Below are 20,409 nucleotides of genomic sequence, written 5' to 3'. Positions count from 1 at the left end.
TCATTTCGCTGGATAAATTTCGTTCTCTGTAAAAAAAGGAATAAGGTCAGACTCCATAACCTCTAGGGTTCCCTCCAGTCCTATAACTATGATCCTATGAATAGGTCTAAATTGCCTACTACGTACCATACACTATGCTGGGCACTTGTGGATGCAAAGACATAAACTCCAAAAGTCCCTGATGTCCTCAAAGAGCTCCAGAGTCCATACTGTTGATTTGGGAGGAAGGCAGAGGCAACTGGGAAAACCAGGACAAGATTCATGTAGGAGGGGGTCCTTGAGATGAGTCTTACAAGAAACAGGGGTTCTGGGAGGGAGAGGCAAGGAAGCAATACATCCTATGCATGGTACAATGGGTGCCAAGGCAGGTAGAAGGCAGATGGAAGAGAAGAAAGAAAGCCAGTCTGGCTGACCCACAGTGTGCCTGAAGGGGGAATAGGCAATAAAGTTATGGAGGGAAATGCCAAACAGGAGAATTTCCATTTGATCCTAGAGGCAATAAGGTGATGCTGGAGTTTATTGCAGGGAACATGGTCAAATCTGGGCATCAGAAAATAAGTTTTGGCAGCTGTGTGAAGGAAAGATTAGAGAGGAGAAAAACTTCAGGCAAGTAGACCAATCAGCAGATTATCGCAATAGTTCAGGGGAAAGGTGGTAAGGCCTAACCTATGACGGTAGCTATTTGAATGGAAAGAAAGAGGCAGATACAAGAGAAGCAAAGGGGCAAATGTGGTGGTAGAAATGACAAGATCTGGCAACAGAGTAGACTTGTGGGCTTAGGGAGAATGAGGAATAAAAGATGTCATCAAAGTTGTGAACCTAGGAGACAGAAATATGGAAATTTAGGAGAGGTGCAGGGTTTGGGGAGGAACTTAACAAGTTCTGTTTTTGACATGTTTGAGTTTGAGATGTATATGAGACTAGTCCACAATATAAAACAGGAGCTCAGGAGAGAAACTAGGGCTGGTCATATAAATCAGTGAGTCATTACCACAGAGATAATTAAACCTAAAAGGTGATGATGAGGTCACCAAGTGAGAGGGAAAAAAAATGCCACAGTCTAGGGAGAAAAAGCTAGAATCCAAAAAAAAAAAAAAAAAAACCCCAAAAAACAAAAACCTAGAGTCCAAGTTTAAAATCTCAGAATTGGAAGGGACCTCAAAGGTCCTACAGACCCCTGAGTAAATCTCAAATTCATTCAACAAACATTTATTAAGTACCTACTCTGTACAGAATACTATGCAAAATGAGGGTATGGGGAGGAGGAAACAGAAAAAGTTTAGATGACTTTTGCCCATAGAATAGAGAAAAGATGTCAAATTCCCTCTATAGCACACCCAATTTGGTCAGACCTGTGCCCCAGGAAAATTATCTTAATAGTTATGTGAATGATGGTAAAGAGATGAGAAGGCATGGCCATCTCTACAATAGGCTAAGCAAGAGGCACTCAGGTCATGAACTGGGGGTGGTGACCATGCCAGTAGAAATAGAGTGACAGTCACAAATAAAGATTAGAGAGGGAGAATCAATATAATTTGGCAATTACTTGAATAGGAACAGGGTAGGGAGAAGACAAAAGAATCAGCAAGAATTTTGAGGTTTTGAGCTGAGGTGGTGGAAAAAAAAAATTTTGATGCCATCAAAAGAAATAGCAAATTGGGGAACAAAGACAGGTTTAGGCTTAGGTGCCTGATCACCTGGTCACCTCCCTTTGTGGGTGCACTTGAGCTTTTCAAAATCCCTCCTAAAATATGGCTGCCAGACTAGCCATAGAACTCTAGATGCCTCACTCTGGAGCCTAGGATGTTGATCATGCTAAGATCACACTGGCTCTCGTGGCTACCACATCATACTGGTTAGTCCATAAATCCACAAAAACCATCAGGTCTTTTCCAAGTACACTTTTGTCTAGTAATACTTCTGTCATTCCATACTTGTGCAATGTTTTTTTTTCTTGGAATTTTACCTTTGTCCCTATTAAACTGAATCTTGTTACGATATTTTTTGTATCATCATTCCATCATTCAATGAATAACTACTCCCAAATTTGTCACCCATCAACAAATTCCATAACCATGTTGTCTATACCAGTGCTTCTCAAACTGTGAGTCATGACCCCATGGTCAGGACTCACAGTTTAAGAAGCACTGAAGGGGTCTCAAGCGGAAAAAGTTTAAGAAGCCCTGGTCTGTACAAGTCACTAATAAAAAAAATATTTAACAGAACAAGGTTGAAGAAAGGCACTCCCCAAGAGACATGCCCCTAAGCTAACAATTATGCATTAACCATCTCTTTGGGTCAGGTCACTCAACCAGTTCCAAGCCCTACTTAATCATACTACCATCTAGTCCCTCTCTCTCCATATTATCCACAATGCTATCTGGATAGACTTTGTCAAATGCCTAGATGAAATCCAGGTCAACAATGTTCATGGCATGTCTGATTTATCAGTTTCCTAGTACTGACTGTCAAGGGGAGAGGGTGCCCTGAACTTTCCCCCACCAAGTCATGAGCCATTGATTCTTAGAGCTAAAAGAAACCTGGATTTTCAAGTACACCCTCTTTATTTAGGAGAAAAGGAAACTGAGGTATAGAAAAGGTGACTTACCCATATCTAGGTAGCTTTAAAAAAAAAAAAAAAGCAGGGCTGGGACTAGAACCCAGGTCTCCAGATTCAATACTATTTCCACTTTACCATATAGTCTTTAGATAGAAATAGTTACGATCTGGAGGACAATTCTTGAGACTTGATAGAAATAATGCTTCAAAATATCCAATTCCTTTGTTCTAATTCTATGCATCCTAAGAAAATGCCTGACTTTGTAATGTGCTTTCTTGAGTACACTCATCCAACAGGAAGACCAGCCTGGCATTATTGGCTCTCATGAGGGGGCTAGATGACATGGTGGCCTCTCAGGCCTCCTCAAGTTGTAGATCTGGAATTCTCTTGTTTAAATCAAGTGTCCACTGCTGACAATGTATGCCCCATTCCACAGCTGCAGTCTACCACCCCTAAGGAGGAGGCAGGTTTGATTTGCTGCCAGTCTTCCAATACCAGGCTTGGTTACTGCACAGATCAGTTCTGTTGTCTTTGAACTGGGTTTCATGTTACTGTACTCATTATGTACACTGTTTTCTTAAATGTTTGCTTAATTCATTCTGCATCAGTTCATAAAAATCTTGCCAAGTTTCTCTGGATTCTTCATGTTCACTGTTTCTCAAAGTGCAATAGTATTCATATACCATAATTTGTTCAGCTTTCCCCAATAAAAAAGCACCCACTTTGTTTATAGTCCTTTGCTACCACAAAAAAAAGTTCAGTGCTCTGTCCACTAAGATGCCCTCCAGTATTAATATTCAATGATTTTATGATTCTAAGTATATCTCTTGTTAATAACCAGTATCTCTCCTCGTCTGTGCTTCCCTGAACCATAATCTTCACTCAGGCCTCACTTTTCTCTCTTCAGAGTCCAACTATTTACTGTCTCTCATCTCCTCCAAATCTCTTGCTAGTGACCTTCTCCAATCTCCCATCATTTACTTCTGGAGGAAATCACACCACTATGCTATGTGGACTGAGACCTATTAAAATTAATTTTATCTAATTCAACTGGGCCCTCACAGCTGCATGGCAATGTTCTTGTTCAATCTTGATTAATTCTATCGTGACCTCTATAACAGCTTTTTCAAAATTTTCCTTCCCTTCTTAAGCCTCCTATACCCACCCTTCTTCCTGCTCACCTACTTAATGAAGTGGAAGCCATTTGTTTTGCGTTTCCACACTTCCAAACCCTTTTATATTACTCCAAATTTCCCTCCTTCCTCTCCTCAAGGAAAAAAAAGTCTTTCTCTTTGCCATGGCAAACACACCTCTTTATATCCTCCATTTTACCTCCTCTGGCCTCCACAGGGACACTTGTCAGCTTGTCTCAATGAGCATCCTTCTTCCTCCCCCAATGTTCCTTCTGTAACTCTTTCTTTACCAATACACTGAGTCTCTGCTTTCCTACTGGTTCCTTCCTGGCTACCTGCACACATGCCCAGATCTCCTCTATGCTTTAAAATAACAAAACACCTTCACTTGACCCTCGATGCCCCTTTAACCTATGACCCTTTCAATGTCAAACTCTTCTTCCTCTTTTCAGCCTGGTACTGTACAATCTAGCTTCTATTACAAGCACCCAAGTGAAAATACTCTAAGGTCAGCAATGATCTCTTAATAACTCTACATCTATGATGCCCACTATATTCATCACTACCTTCAAACTTTCATATTTCCATTGAGGGCACCATGCAGGTTCTGAACCCTGACATCATCCTTGACTTTTCCCTTTTCCCTATCCCCTCAAGTTTGGTCAGTTTTATCCCTACATTTCTTATATCCCTCCCCTTGTCTTCACTCACACAGCATTCACACCTTACCTGTTTTAGCTTATATGGTCTTCCATGCTTCCTAGTTCTTCCCATTTCAAACCACCATCCCTAAAGCTATTGAAATAATCTGCCAAAGGCATGGGTTTAAGGCCATGATGACCTATCCAAAATCTTCGGTGGTTCCTGATTGCCTCTAGAGAAGCCTTAACTCCTCTACTTCCAACCTATAGTAACTCATTTCAGATTATTCTCCACATTTCCTAATTAAAAAAAAAAAATGAACTACTCGGTTCCCCACAACTTTTCATTTCATTTCCAATCTCTGTCATGCCTGGAATATACTGTCCCTGTCTCCGCCTTGGCTTCCTTCAAGGTACAACTCAGAAGTCCCCTCATAGGATCATAACGGACAATTTTTCTGTCCCCTTCAGTTCTTAGCACTCTCTTTCAATTCACTTTCTGTGCATATGTGTATATGCATATACATGCATAAACACATACTTATGTTGCATAAATACACATTTGTGTATGTTATTTTCTCCCAAAATGAGATAACATTTGTAAAGTGTTCAGCACAGTAACTCGCACAAAACACACTTAATAAATGATTGTACCCTTCCCCCAGTAGAAAGTAAAAGCTCCTTGAGAACAAGGACAGTATTTTGTCTTTGTATTACTAGCAACCAGCAAAGTACCTTGTACACAGCAGATACCTAATAAATGTTTGCTAAGCTAAGAAGGCTGGCTACCAGGTGATGACTTTATCTACACTGCTTCAGCTCATGAAGACCATTCAACACGTAAAGGGTTTACATTCCATGTGAATAGAGGAAATACCCATATTAATGGAATCACCGATACTTAAGGTCTAACCAAGTGTCTAAAACACACAGGACAAAGGTACAAGAGTCAAGGAGATCAACATTTTCTACTTTAATCAACAGCAATAATATGGTACAGTAGAGAAGCATGCTAGATTTGGAATCAGAAATGAGTTTGCATGCCAGCTCTGACACTTTGTAGCTAAGTGACAACATGCAAGTCTCTAAGTACCAGTTTCCTCATTTGTAAAATGGGGACAATAATACTTATGCTACCTACACCACAGGATTGATATAAGCAAAAGTGCCTGACAAACCTGAAAATGCCACATAAATGTGAGACCTAACAGGGATGGCTTCATGGACAAGGCAGCCTTAGAAGATAGGTAGGTAAGACTAATAATTACTACAAACTGGAACACAAGTTCTGAAAAGGTACATTCCCTTTTGTGAAGCCTTGTTAAAAATATATATTCTTTAGACTGGGGTCTTGTTAACTTAGTTCTTAGAGTGCGGATTGTGGGTATGGATATTGAATTTACCATTAGACTTGGTTAATCTACTGGTTGGTTCTGCTAAAACTGCTTTTTCTTCTTTCTTTTCCTTTCCCTTTGTTACTAAAAGGGATAGTTTTCTGGATAGGGAAGGGAAGATATAGTTGGAAATGAAGGCGATGTAAAGACAGAAGATATCAATGAAAATTTTAATGTATATACTCTTCAATGAACACAATGACAATGTAAACAGAATAAAAAACCTGACACTATGTAATTATAACAGCCAAGACATATGACAGTGTAACTCCCCCCCACTCTTTGCAGAGGTAGGGAACTATAGGAGCGGGATATTGCATACAATGTTAGTCTCAGCTGATGTGCTAATTTTGCTGAACTGATTTCCCCTCCCCCCCTTTTTGGGGCTTCATTATAGGGAATGGTTCTCTAGCTGGGGAAGGAAAAAGGAGAGGCTGAGAAATGAGGGTTGCACAAAAACAAAACATCGCAACAGAAAATGAAAAAGTACATTTTCTTTTCTTGTCATTAAGACTATATTGGTGAGAAGGTAAACAGGGAAAAGAAATCATAAGGAACTTATCAAAGTTGAACTATTTTTTTTAAAGCAATTGGGGTTGAGTGGCTTGCTTGGGGTTGCACGGCCAGTTGTTGTTTCTGGGTGTGGTGCTGAGTGTCCGGGCCCGGATTTGATCTGGGTCGTGCCAGCACTGAGGCCAGTGCTCTTGCTCGCTGAGCCACCTGGCCAAAGTTGAACTATTAACATTCCTACATGGAAAAACAATAATTGTAACTTATGAAACTTTTCTCAGTAGTTGAAGGGATTAGAAATATATATATATATGTCTTTATATGAGGGTATGCGGGCATATGAATACATATGTGAATGTGTGTATATACGTTTACAGGTATACATAGATAGAGGGCACGGGACCAATTTAACAGGAAGGGATGATACTTAAAAGGTGAAATTAAGAGGTGAGAGGAATATAATGAGAGGAGATGGGGAGAGACAGAGTGGGGCAAACTATCTCATACAGAAGAGGCAAGGGAAAATGGTTACAATGGAGGGGAAGAATAGGAAGGCAAAAGGGAATGGGTCAACCTTATTCCTATTGAATCTGGCTTGAGGAGGGAGGGAAATACACACTAAATAGGGGATCTCACCCTCCAGGAGAATAGTGGGGAAGGGGATGTGAGGGGGGATGATGGAAGGGAGGGCAGGCTGGGGGGGAGGGAAGTTGGAAGCACCCACTTGTGAAAAGGGACAGGATCAAAGTAGAGAATAGAACAAGTGGGAGGTGGGATAGGAGGGAGGGAAATATAGTCAGTCTTTTACAATACATCTACTATGTTATTGTTTTGCATTAGCCGCACATGTACAACCTATACTGAACTGCTTGTCTCCCCAGTGGGGGTGAGTGGCAGGGAGGGAAGGGAATGAATCTGGAATTGAAAGTTTTAAAATCAAATATTCAAATATAAAAAAAGACTATATTGGGAAGCTCTCTATATCTGAGCATCATCATAAAACTTCACATTTCTATAGCACTTTGCTACTTTCTTTACAACAATCTCTATGAGGCAGGAAGAATTATATTTATTTTACAGGTGGCAAATCTGAGGCTGAAAGAAGAGACCTAGTTTGCCCCCTGGTCACTTATTCACATTAATAAAACAGCACAGCTAGGTCACAAACTCAGATTTTGTGGCTTCAAATACAATGCTCTATTACACCATTCAAATTTATTTACTTAAATTACAGACATGAGATAATTTAATTTTTGAATAGTTCATTAAAAAACATGCACCAACAACTATGGTGAGATAGGTACTATTATGATCCACATTTAACAACTGGGGAAACTGAGGCAGAGGAAAGTGACTGGCTCAGAGTCACACAGCCAGCATGTGTCTGAGGTGAGATCTGTCCTCAGGCCCAGAATTCTATCCAATGTACCATCTGAGGCATCACGATGTAACAATACAGAGTTCTCTGACCCTTGCCAGCTGTGTGAGATTGGTCAAATTTTCTCCTCTGTAAAATGGGAATAATACTATTTACATAAAGAGTTGTTGAGTGGATTAAATGAGATAGTTGGTAATACTTTTAAACCTTTAAAACACTCATGTATAAGTGAAAGTTAATATTATCATTTTTTCTTTAAAAACATGTTGTATACAGTAACAGCAATATTATTCAAGGAATAACTGTGAACGATGATAAATTATTCTGAGTATCATAAATAAGCGAATTGGCTACAAAGGACCTATGAAGGAAGATGCTAATCACCTCCAGAGAAAAAACTGATTAACAGAAGTATACATAGTAGGGTTTTACACACATGCACATATGTCTGAGTCAATCAGTGGCTTTCTCTAGTGCACGATAGGGAGGAAGACAGTTCGGAACTTAAAATGTAAGCAAAAAAACCAACAACCACAAATAAAATTATATTTAAAAAACAAAACGACAACAATGTGAACATTTCTTGACACAGATATTTCCAGAACATCACAGCAGGGATGAAAGCCCCCAAAATAAAAGTAAGCAGTGTTTTTATTGTTCTAATTTTGGTAGTCCCTAAGTTGAGACTACTCGTTTACTGAAATGCTGCAAGTATTCTTATATTAACCATATATATACTACAGAGAACAGGGTATTATGCTAGGATAATGAGAGGGTCCATGGTTCACTATGGAGACAAAGAATTCCAGTTTCTGATCAATCGGGTTTACAGCAGTTCTCTTTACATAGCTGTCTTTGAACAAAGTAGCACACTCAGAACTTCAGTACCAAAGTATTTAAAAGGCATGTTACATACAAATAAAATTACACTGCTATTCATGGCAACTGCAAAAGTTGCTGCTAGGGATCTACATTTTTAAAGGTACATCAACTTTGGCACACTTTTCATGCTTCTACAAGGAATGGGACAACAAGAGAAAAATGAAGACATTTCCAATATTTTAATTTTTTTTTTTTGCCAAGACTGAGTAGATCAATCCTGGAAGCGGAAGCAATCGCTTGCAATCTTCCACACTGTGTTGTTGGGTGTAGTTTGTGCCGTCAACAGGAAATTCTGGTTGAAATAGCGCTGCTTATTTCCATCAAACTTCACGGTCCCGCAGGTCACCACAAGGATGGTGGTTTGGCTCTGTGTTGCTTGCTCATGCACAGGCTGGCAATCTAATACACTGATATGGAACTCACTGGAAGGCAACATCTCAAAAAACTCATTCAGGGCGTCTTGTCCAGAAATAGCATTTCCATTCCAAATCAAAGTGGCGCTGTTGAGGTACAATCGAGTCAGCACCCTTCTCCTCTTATCAATGGTGTCATAGTAAATATTGACAAATTCTTCAGCGGCTCTACATGCCTGGTCCACATGGGTCTTAAAATCCATAGATGATGCCATTGCCATTTCCGCTTCCCAGGGAGGAGTTTCCAGTGAGGTCCAGAAGACTTGCAGGCACAGGAGCAATCAGGTGGTTCGGAGCGTGCAAGACTTTCTAGGCGCCTAACTCCTATTACATTACTTTAAATTTAGGCAGACAAGGGGAAGCAGGGAGATGGAAAAGACAGAAATCCCCATCTGTAACATTAGAAAAAAATACATTCATTTCTGTCCCTTCTTCCCGCTCCTTTGCAAACCTCCCAAATGCATAAGCTGCCTCTGTGATGAGGAGTACAAGTCTATAGTTATAGCTACAAACTACTGAGGTTCACAATCTTTTTTTCAGGCTACATTATCCCAACCCAACCCAAGTTAAGATGGAGAGCCATAAGGAAAGTACCTGGGCACTTTCACATTAAAGGGAATCATCAGAGGAAAAAATTCCTGTGAGGGGTAGGGGGTGGAGTGGGCTACATGATTTTAAAGTTTCCTTCTGGCTCTGACATGACTCTTTGGAAGTCTCTTTTAGTTTTCATATTCTATAATAACAGTAAGAGCTGACATATATAGCACTTAAAGATTTATTGTGCTTTTTACATAAATTATCTGACTTGATCCTCACAACCGAGTGAGGTAGGTACTCTTACTGCCTCCATTTTACAAATTAGGAAACTGAGGTTAAGAAAGGTTGAGTTGGGGCAGCTAAGTGGTGCAGTGAATAGAGCACTGGCCCTAGAGTCAGGAAGACCTGAGTTCAAATCCAGCCTCAGATACTTAACACTTACTGGCCTTGTGACTTTGGGCAAGTCACTTAACCCCAACTGCCCTGCCTTCCCCCTCCAAAAAAAAAAATTTAAAAAAAAAAAAGAAAGGTTGAGTAACTTAAGAGTCATGTAGTTAGTAAACACCTGAGGCAAAATTTGATTCCAGATTTTTCTGACTCCAACTCAAGTGCTCTGAGAGAGCACTGAATTAGACTTATATAGTTTTTGTCAGTTTGTTAATGTTTTCTTTAACCATAAATTATCTCACTTGAGCCTCACAACCCTGTGAGGTAGATGTTCTTATTCCTCCCATTTTACAAATGGGGAAACTGAGTTTGAGGTTGAGTGAATTACATAGAGTCATGTAGCTAGTAAACTAAACACCTGAGGCAGAAATTGAATTCAGGTCTTTCTGAGTTCCAGGCTCAGTACTCCTTGGTACTAGATCCTTGGAGAAGCACCAAATGAGTTAACACATATAAAGTACTCTGCAAACTTGAAAGTGCAATGTAAATGCTAACTAACTGATATAGGTCATTTCCTGAGCCCCAGTTTGCTCACTGGAAAAATAAGAAAATGCCTGAACTGCCAGTCACACGGATAATGGCAAAGATCAGATGAGATCACGTTTAAGGTTTGTGTAGCCATATGGCACTGTATAGCGAACTGAAATTCTAACCACTCAATATGGGGAAATGAGCACAAATTAAAGGGTGTAGCTTTGAGCTCTTCGGCCACAAGGGCTCCCCAAGAAGGAAGGTTTCTCAACATGTTCCTGAGAGCTGAGGAGGGGCTCTTATATCACTGACAATGGTCTGGTAAATAAACTAACAGGTAGCCCACTAACAACACAAACATTCGAAGTCACTTGCCTAGAACGACAAGAAAATGCAAAGTTCATTTATCTCATCCAAAAGCATTTATTCACGATCTACAGAAACAAAGCTTGCACTAAGCTAGGTTTTATGTGGGATGGCTTAAGACTCAATCTCCAAGAATCTCCAAGGCTCCAAGAATCCCCAAAGAGGTAAAATGCCAACACTGAAAAGATCTTAGAATACTGATCATAACAACAACAACTCAATTTACTTTATGTTTGCAAAGCACTTATTTCACAACCACCATGTGAGACAGTGCGGGCATTATTATTTCCTTTTAAGAAAAACGAAAATTGAGGTTCAGAGAGGTGAACTGAATGCCCCTTTCAGAGTGTCAAAGTTTTCATCTGAACTTAAAAGCAAGAAGGGATCCTAGAACGAATACAGACTGTTGCAACACAGAATTTAATTCAATTCAAGTATAAAGTTCCAATTATGAAAAAGATATTGTGCTAGGTACTGGAGATACAAAGACAGAAAGAAAATAATCTCTACTGTCACAGAGCTTACATTCATAAAATGTAAGAAGCCTTAGAAGAAAAAGATATTAGAACACAGAATCAACTATTAAAGTTAGCGTCTATCTTAGAGATTATTTAGGTCAACCCTTTCATTTTTACAAACTGAGACTCAGAGAGATTAAATGATTTGCCTGAGGTCACACATCTAACAAGAAGAAGAACAAGGACTAGAACCCAGGACTTGCAAGCCAACATGCTTTCCAGTACAAAAAACTGCCTACTCAAAGTCTCTCCCATACCCTTGAAATCATCCTCTTTCACCTTTTCCACTATAGTCATGTTCATAAAATAGAAAGTTATAAAAAGATGCCAAATCCAACTCAGTATTAATAACCTTCGGACAGACTAGACTTCATGTGTCCCAGCGGCACCAGTGAAGTTTAGTGAGTTCCCACAGGAAGCCATGCAAGCTAGAGGTAAGTGTGCTATGTGGACAACCAGACCAAATAATCTCCAGCGACAGTCTTCCAAATATAGGCCAGGCCAATAGCTATGAACATGCAAATTTCACTAAAGAAGTTGCTCAAATCATAGACAAATAAAAGGCCAGAAGGTGGCTGCTCTTAGCCCACAATCTAATGGAAGCAGGACCTTTAAGGACAGGGATTATATCCTATCTCTCTTATCTGCAACTTCAAATGTAAGCAGGAAAATCTCTACCAGTCTAAAAAGTATCAGGCTTCTGGGTTTATATCCCGGTTCTACAATGGTCTCTTCATTTTTCTAAAGTGGCTCTCAGTTTCCCAATACGTAAAATGGGGATAAAATCAATTGAAATGCCTACCTTACATATTTGTTTGAATAAAAGTAAATGATGTATGCAAATGTTTTGTAAACATAAGGCACTATGGAAAGGTTTGCTATAGTTACTTTTCTTCTAGTGAAACTAGATCTCTAGTCCTCTCACCCTTCTCCAGACTCCTCTAGGAAGACAGAAGTTAAGGCCAGTGTCACTGGAAACCACAATTTTGTTTCCACAAATAGGAAATGCTGTGGCCTCAAACACCAAGACAAGTAGGCCTTTACCCCCAAAACAGGCTTGGCAACATTTCTGGCATGGTCAGGAGCCCAACTGTAGTCAAATCCATCTCTAATCAAGTTTGTAAAGCCAGAGGCTGTGCAGAGACCTGGGTTCTGCACCTAACCAGCTCCCTGGCTCATAATACACAGCTTAAATTCCCTCTTTGGTCCTCCTTTTTCCCACCTGTCAAATACCCATCCCAATTCAAATACAGGCAGGACTCCCCCAAAATCCGTTTAGTATAAAAAACTACTGAAGCCTATAATTAGCATTATTTTTAAGTGTATATCTATGTCTATTTTTCCTTTCAAAGATATCTTTCTTTTTTTTAAATCTCATTTTAGGGATATAGACTTATTAAGGGAAATCTTAGTATCTAGCTATTATGCTTAATATGTGTACTATCTACCTCACAGGGCAGAAAGAAAGCATTTGGTAAATTATAAAATGCTATATATGTGTAAGTTATAATAGTTTATTATTCAGTCCAATAAGGTATAGTCTCTCCCTCAACTGCACCTATTATGCTTATGTTATTTAACTCTATAGAATATTTATCCGTATGAACATCTTATATCCCCATACTAGACTTTCTTCTTGCATGGTAGGTACTTAATGCATGTTTATTGTAGTCATTCTTATGTTGGACCAATGAATTAAATAAATTAATGAATCCCTACTGGCCTAGGGTCAGACACTGCTAATATCGTGGAGATGGAAGATCATCTCAGAGATTAGCTGGTCTAATCCCCTCATTTTACAGAAGAGAAAACTGAGGTACAGAGAAGGGAAACATCTTGAACAGGTGCCCATTTGATCAACTCCAGCTCTGGGCCATGCCATGTCTCACTTAATGAAGGGCAAAGGCCCAATTTTGGCTGTATGCAGGAGAGGAAACTTGAAAAAAAAAAGATTAAAGATAATTTCTGGTCATCCTAAATCTGTACTTTGTTGCACTGATTGTACAAACCTTTATCTTGTTAACTGTTTGTCAGGCATATTCTGCAAATATTCAGTGTTACCTGTGTAGTGAGGCTGAAAGTCAGAATAATCTCCTACTGACTAGCAAGTCACTTCTCTAGGCATGTTTCTTTCTCTATAAAATTGTGTTATATGAAGTATCACCTAGTGACTATACTCCAAAGTTCTTTCACACTCCAAACTTTTGTGATTCTAAAGCTGATACAAAACAGTTCCATTACTTAAATAGGAACAAGATGAAAAAAACAAGTAGTACCAATGAACCCAACCCCAAAGCTAGAGAAACACAGTCAGAAGATCTGGGTTCTAATCTAGGCTCTTTAATAACTGTTTAAACTTGACCAAGTCAAAATCCATCTTGGCCTGTTTTCCTTTTCTTTGGATGTGTATTGGATTAACTGATCCCTAAAAATCCCTTCAAGGTCCAAATATATGACCCTCTGTCCAAAGTCATACAGGATTAAGGCCAAGTCTAGAATCCAGGTTTCCATTTATGACCTCTAACAAGTTCCTGTACATGTTTCAGGAATTTAGGCCAACGTGTTTCCTAACCCCACTCACCTGAGCCATCTGCAAAGCTGGAATTCCCTTCTTAAATATGCAGGGATGGGAAGATGACAGAAGAGCACCCAGGGCTAGGCAAGCCAAGGGCACAGGGTAATGCTGGAGAAAGTGCAGGCATCCAACTGTTGGCCAACACCTGTAGGAAAAACCGACACTGGAAAACTTAGGATGGGGTCAGCAAGCTGACTATGGGGTCACGGAGGAGCTGTCATAACCAGGTCTCTGACCTGATCTGTGAAAAATAATAAAAGTACTTCACCTTTATACCACCTTAAAGGTGACAAAACATTTCATTATTATACCACCACTGTAGAAGAGATTCAATTATCACCTCCATTTTCTAGAGCAGCGGTTCTTAATATGGAGTTTGTTGTTGGCTTAAAAAAAAAAAAAAAATATATATATATATATATAACTCTGCCAACATAACTGGTTTCTTTGTAATCTTGGCGCTTTATTTTATGCATTTAAAAACACTGTTCTGAAAAGGGCTCTACAGACTTCACCACACTGCCAAAGGAGACCAAGGCATACAGAAAGTTAAGATCACTTGACCCAGAGGCAGAAATGGAGTCTCACATGGAGTCTCAAAGACAAGTGACTCGCCCATTGTTACACAGCTAAAAGAGCTGGGCTTAGAGATCCTGGCTTTTTGACTTCAAGTCCCTTCGTAAACTGCAAAATGCTGCCTGAATAAGTAAGAGAATTTCTTTGAAGAGGACGCCATAGAAGGGATGATTGTGAGGCAGTAAATGGTGGACAGAAAGCCCAGGGAAGGGGGGGGGGGTTGGGAGGGGAAATTTATCAGCAGAAACCAGGGTGGGGGAGGGGAAGAAAGGGTGAAATGCTACGGAAGAAAAAAAATGTTGAGGGAGAGAGTCTGATTCTTGGGGAGAAACTGGGTAGGGAGGGGGGTCGGTGAGAAGAGAGACATAGAAGACGTAAGAGAATAATAGGCCACTGAAGGGAGATGGCTCGGAAAGAAGAAATGAAACATCGGCCCGGGCTGGGGTATACAGAGAAGGAGCTGCTGGGTCGGAGGGATAGGCCCGAAGAGGGAAGGGACGGGGAACTGCGGGAACGCGGGGATAGAGGCCTCGGACTTTAGGACAGGAGGAGGCCTTGGATGGAGGAAAGACAAGAGGAGGGAAGAAGCATGGCGGGGGGTGGGGAGAGACGAGATGGGGGATGGGGTGGCGGAAGAAGGGGCAGAGGAATGGAGGGGCCAGTCTTAGGAGGGGGAGGGAGAATCTTAGAGGTGGGCGTCTGGTCTCAAGGGGCTAGGCCTCTTACCCCGGAAGGAGGAGGAGGAGGAGAGGGCGGAGGTATCCCCTACAAGGAACCCGCAGACCGAGCCAGAGCAGGAGCCGGATCCGGATCTGGGCCTGGGCCTGAACCAGAGCTCCAGATGCGCAGCCCCGCCCCCTCCCACATCCCACCAATCGCTGCGCGACGTCGGATGCGGGCGTCCTCCGGGGGCGGAGTTGTGCCCCCCAAGCCCCGCCCCCTAGCGGACTAGAGGCGGGGGAGGGGGGAAAAACTCACTTGCAGCTAGGGGAGGATACCGGAAGGCCATCTTGGCTGCTCTCCCTTAACCCCCGATGTAAGGCAGTGCAGGGATGGTCATTCCGGGTTAATGCTTGGAGGAGAGTAAGCACTTGCCCAAGGTCACAGCCCGGACTTGGAGTCCACTTTACCTTCAGGGGTGGGGAAGGTGCGGCCTCCAGGCCCCATGTGGCCTTCTAGGTCCTCGGTTGCGGCCTTCTGACTGAGTCCCAAGTTTTACAGAACAAATTCTTTTATGAAGGCTATTTGTTCTGTGAGGTTTGGAGTCAGTGAAAGGGCCGCACTTGAGGACCCAGGGAGCCACGTGTGGCCAAGACCGCAGGTTCCCGCCCTCCCCCCCCTTGGACTAGATGATAAGCTTCTGGAGGGCAGAGACTCCCTGCCTTTAAAATCTAGGTGTTTTCAAACAGTAAATCCTTCTTAAGGAAAATTATAATTATGATGAATAAAGACATACACATATATCTGTCTATGTCTCTCTATCTATACACACACAGACACACCCACACACCTCTTGCCTTCCTGTCTTCCTGGAGGATTAGATACTAGCAGTAGAATAAATGGAGGCTGCTTGAGGTCTGGGACCAATATATTTGTTACTTTCCCCCCACCCTGGGTCTAGGACTCTGTGTACCTGACACGTTCATTGAATTGAATGCCCGCAAAGCCCAACGCACCTCCGTATCAGTCTCGCCTTAGGGAAGAACCCCATATTGAGTATTTGAGCTGTCATTCATTGAGTGACCTTGTTGTAGCCTTCGTGTTTTTCCTCTGTGAAATGAGGACTCTGGACTAAGTGATTCCTAAGGTCTTTTTTTTTTAAACAATTGTATTTTTATTTAATTTTGTCAAATATTTCCCATCACATTTTTAAAAATTTATTTACTTGTCGTTTACAACAACATTCAGTTCCACAAGCTTTTGAGTTACAAATTTTTTCCTTCTCCCTCTCCTCCCCCATCCCTCCCATAGGTTCTACAAATACCTTCACATTGAACATTAGTCAAGTTGTAAAGGATTATAATAGGACTACTAGGTGGCGCAGTGAATAGAGCAACAGCCCTGGAGTCAGGAGGCTGGGAGTTCAACTAGCCATGTAACCTTGGGCAACTTACTTAACCCCAATTGCCCTCCAAAAGGAAAAAAAAAGAAAAAGAAAAAAAAAAGGATTATAACCAATGGAGTGAACAAGAAAGAAGGAACAAAACAAAAAAGAGAAAGAGCAAGTAGTCAATCTGCTTTCAGACTCTGTAATTCTTTCTCTGGATGTGGATAGCTCTTTCTATCATGAGTCTTTTGGAGTTATCTTATAACCTTGCATTGCTGAGAAGAGCCTGGTCTATCAAAGTCAGTCATCACAGATACAATGTGTCTGTAATTGTGTAAAATGTTCTCCTATATCTGCTCCCCTCACTCAGCATCAGTTCATGTAAGTCCAAGTTATTATGAAGTCTGTCTACTCCTCATTTCTTATACCACAATAGTAGTATAGTATTTCATTACATTCATATACCACAACTTGTTCAGCCATTCCCCAATTGATGGACCTCCCCTTGATTTCCAATTCTTTTCCACCACAAAAAGAACTGCTATAAATATTGTTGTACATATGGGACTTTTTCCCACTTGTATGATCTCTTTGGGATATAACCCTATAAGTGGTATTGCTGGGTCAAAGGGTATAAAATTATTTATAGCCCTTTGGCCATAGTTCCAGATTGCTCTCCAGAATGATTGGATCAGTTCACAACTCTACCAACAATGCATTAGTGTTCCAATTTTCCCACATCCTCTCTAGCATTTATCATTTTCCTGTTTTGTCATGTTAGCCAATCTGACTGGTGAGATATGATATCTCAGAGTTGTTTTAATTTGAATTTCTCTAATCAGTAGTGATTTAGAGTATTTTTTCATATGATTATAGATATCTTTAATTTCTTCCTCAGAAAACTGCCTGTTCATATCTTTTGACCATTTCTCAATTGGGGAATGACTTGTATTCTTATATAGTTCACTCAGTTCTCTGCATATTTTAGAAATAAGCCTTTATCAGAGACACTGGTTGTAAAAATTCTTTCCCAAATTTCCACTTCCTTCCTAATCTTGGCTTTGTTTGTACAAAAACTTTTCAATTTAATGTAATAAAAATAATAAAAAAAAATTTTGCATTTCATAAATTCTTCCCTTCTCCATAAATCTGACAGGTAAATTATTCCTTGCTCTCCCAGATTGCTTACGGTACCAGCCTTTATACCTAGATTGTGAACCTGTTTAGACTTTATTTTGGTATATGGTGTAAGATATTGATCTATGCCCAGTTTCTGCCATACTATTTTCCAGTTTTCTCAACAATTTTTGTCAAGTAGTGAGTTCTTATCCCAGAAGCTGGAGTCTTCGGGTTTATCAAACAATAGATCACTATAGTCATTGACTACTGTGTCTTGTGTACTTAATCTATTCCACTGATCCACTACTCTATTCCTCAGCCAGTACCAAATAGTTTTGATGATTGCTGCTTTATAATACAGTTTAAAATCTGGTATGGCTAGACTACCTTCCATAGCATTTCCTTTCATTAATTCCCTTGATATTCTGGACCTTTTGTTCTTCCATATGAATTTTGTTACTATTTTTTATAGCTCTAGAAAATAATTTTTGGTAGATTGATTGGTATGGAACGAAATAGGTAAATTAATTTAGGAATAAGGTCTTTTTTTTAAACCTCTGATATTCTATGATTATTGTGACCTGTGTGAGCATTTTGAGTACATCTTTTGCTGAATTGATGAATCCTAAAAATTTTAACTACGACATAAATATCTCTAAAGTGACACCTGTTTTTTCCATATTTTATAGTAGCTATAAAGCCAGGGATGCATTCTTGTGGAGGAAATCTCCTAATAGAGACTTTTAATTGCACCAAATATAGTCTCCTTCATAGAGAAGATGCTCAATAAATATTTGTTGACTAAATGTTGATGAAGGAAGGGGTTAAATATTTGGCTTCCCCGTTAGCCTGCTGGGAATTGTAGTATTTATCAGCAGTTCTAAGCCTGCTGGGAATGCTCTGCAAAACCCTGAGAATTTTAGAATTTGTGATTTCCCCACTTCTCTAGGCTCCTCAAAATACCTCTTATGACCACTTAGGCTCTTACTCCACATTTACAGTTCCTGGTTCTGTGCCATATTCCCTAACCCCTTTGATTTGCATGTTGGTGAATGATATGGTATATCAAGTAGCAGCTCTCAATAAGCTAGGTAGTACAAGTATTATATACTACATTATAAATGAGAAAAATCAGGTTCAGAGACATTAACTGATCTGCACATATTCATAACTATTCATAACCAAGTCTTGTTATGGGATTTGACTCCATTAAGCCTAATGCTCATTTAACATTTATATACAGGTATATACTATATATTTATGTGTAAGTATGTATGTATACAGTATATATATGTTTATGTATATATAGCTATGTATGGGCAGCTAGTGGTGCAGTGGATAAAGGACAGGGCTTGGAATCAGGAAGATTCCTCTTTATGAGTTGAAATTCAGGCTGACATTTAGCATACTTGTATGATCTTGGGCAAGTCACTTAACCCTGTTTGCCTCAATTCCTCATCTGTAAAATGAGCTGGAGAAGAAAGTGTCAAACCATTTCAGTGCTTTACCAAGAAAACTCCAAGTGGGGTCATGAAGAGTCAGACATGACTGAAACAATGGAACAAAAAAAATAGCTATGTATATGTGTATAAATGTATAGCTACATTACGATCATGGTTAGACTGAACCAATACAATAAAATTGTAATACCAAAATTAATTTTCAGATTCGGTGCTGTAGATTACCAAGGAGATACTTTACAAACCTAGAAAAATAGTAGCAAAATTTATTTGGAGGAATAAAACGTCTAGAATTTCAAGGAAATGATGAAAAAAAGAAGTAAGAATGATGAGGAAAATAATACTTCCAGATCTCAGTTTAAACTATAAAGTAGTAATCATCTAAACTATTTGGTACTCATTCAAAAGCAGATCAGTGTGAACAGATCACATTAAGAAGAATAAGAAAGAATTTAAGTCAACCCAGTGTTAGATAAACCTGAGAATATAAGTTGTTTTGGAAGAACTCCCTCTTTGACAATAATTTCTGTTAAGTTTGACAGAAATTACAATTTAGTGTAACATATATCATCATAATAACCTCAAAATGGTGATGCATTCTGAATATGAAAGGTCAAGACATAAAAAAATTAGAAGGGAATGAGATCAGCTACCTTTTACAGCTATGACTAGGGGAAGAGTTCTTTTAAAAAGTTTATTAATATCTTTGGTTTTTATACCACCTTAATTTTCTAATACTCCTCTCTCCTCTATCTAAAGAATCATCCTTTATAACAAAGAATAAAAAAGAAGGGGGAGGGGGAAGCCTTTCAGTGAAACTAACCAACAGATCAATCAAGTCTGATGGAGCATGAAAGGTTCCATATCCACAGACTCCTTATCTGTATTAGAATTTCTCCTGTAGATGTAGTTGTAAAATGCACCTAATCTGGTTGCCTTGTAATATTTTATTTAAAAATAAAATATTCCCTTATTAAAATAAGGGAAATATTCTTAACCAAATAAGGGATAAAAGTAATCACAAAAGATAAAATAGATAATTTCAGTCACATGAAATTTTTAAAATTTTTACATAAATGCAATCAATGCAGCTAGAAGAAAAATGAAAGTTATTGTCTGTGGAAACATCTTTGCATCAAATATATCTTTAAGGGTCTGATGTCTAAGCTATATAGGAAGTTAACAGAAATATATAAGGATAAGAGCCATTAACTAATGGACAGATGCTCAAAGTATATAAAAAAGAGTTCTCAAAATAATTGCAAACTAATAAAAGATGGTTCTAAATCACTAATAAGGGAAATAAAAATCAAAACAATTCTGAGTAGTCAACAATTCATAGTCAGAAAATTGGGAATGATTACAAAAGAGGAAAATAGCTA

General features: G+C 39.5%; 2 protein-coding genes across 3 annotated transcripts in view; both read right to left on the bottom strand.

Annotated features, from left to right (window-relative positions):
* Positions 1-13,970, bottom strand: part of MPG (N-methylpurine DNA glycosylase) — a 60,930-nt gene extending 46,960 nt beyond the window's left edge. Inside the window, exon 1 of one of the 2 annotated variants that reach the window (XM_069107653.1) lies at positions 13,832-13,970. Coding sequence is in view for 1 of the 2 variants with exons in the window: in XM_069107643.1 (XP_068963744.1) it covers positions 13,832-13,840 (9 nt within the window). In the remaining variant the exon portion in view is untranslated. The remainder of the gene's footprint in view (positions 1-13,831) is intronic. The other variant, XM_069107643.1, reaches the window with a different exon arrangement.
* On the bottom strand, positions 8,149-13,970 carry LOC138176786 (NTF2-related export protein 2). Its single transcript, XM_069107668.1, has 2 exons — positions 13,832-13,970; positions 8,149-9,303 (listed from the first exon to the last, which is right to left on the bottom strand). The coding sequence occupies exon 2, from the start codon at positions 9,130-9,132 to the stop codon at positions 8,710-8,712; it is 423 nt and encodes a 140-aa protein (XP_068963769.1). The 5' UTR covers positions 9,133-9,303; positions 13,832-13,970; the 3' UTR covers positions 8,149-8,709.
* Positions 13,971-20,409: the final 6,439 nt, after the last annotated feature.

Source organism: Petaurus breviceps, unplaced genomic scaffold (assembly GCF_028583685.1).
Source record: "Petaurus breviceps papuanus isolate PSGF00001 unplaced genomic scaffold, PetGlider_PUasm1.0 138, whole genome shotgun sequence".
Classification (NCBI taxonomy): domain Eukaryota; kingdom Metazoa; phylum Chordata; class Mammalia; order Diprotodontia; family Petauridae; genus Petaurus; species Petaurus breviceps.
Note: the sequence above shows the minus strand (reverse complement) of the source record. Positions and strands in the feature narration are given on the sequence as shown.

Coding starts and splice junctions, on each gene's coding strand:
- LOC138176786 (XM_069107668.1), bottom strand. CDS start 9,132: ATGGCAATGGCATCATCTATGGATTTTAAGACCCATGTGGACCAGGCA.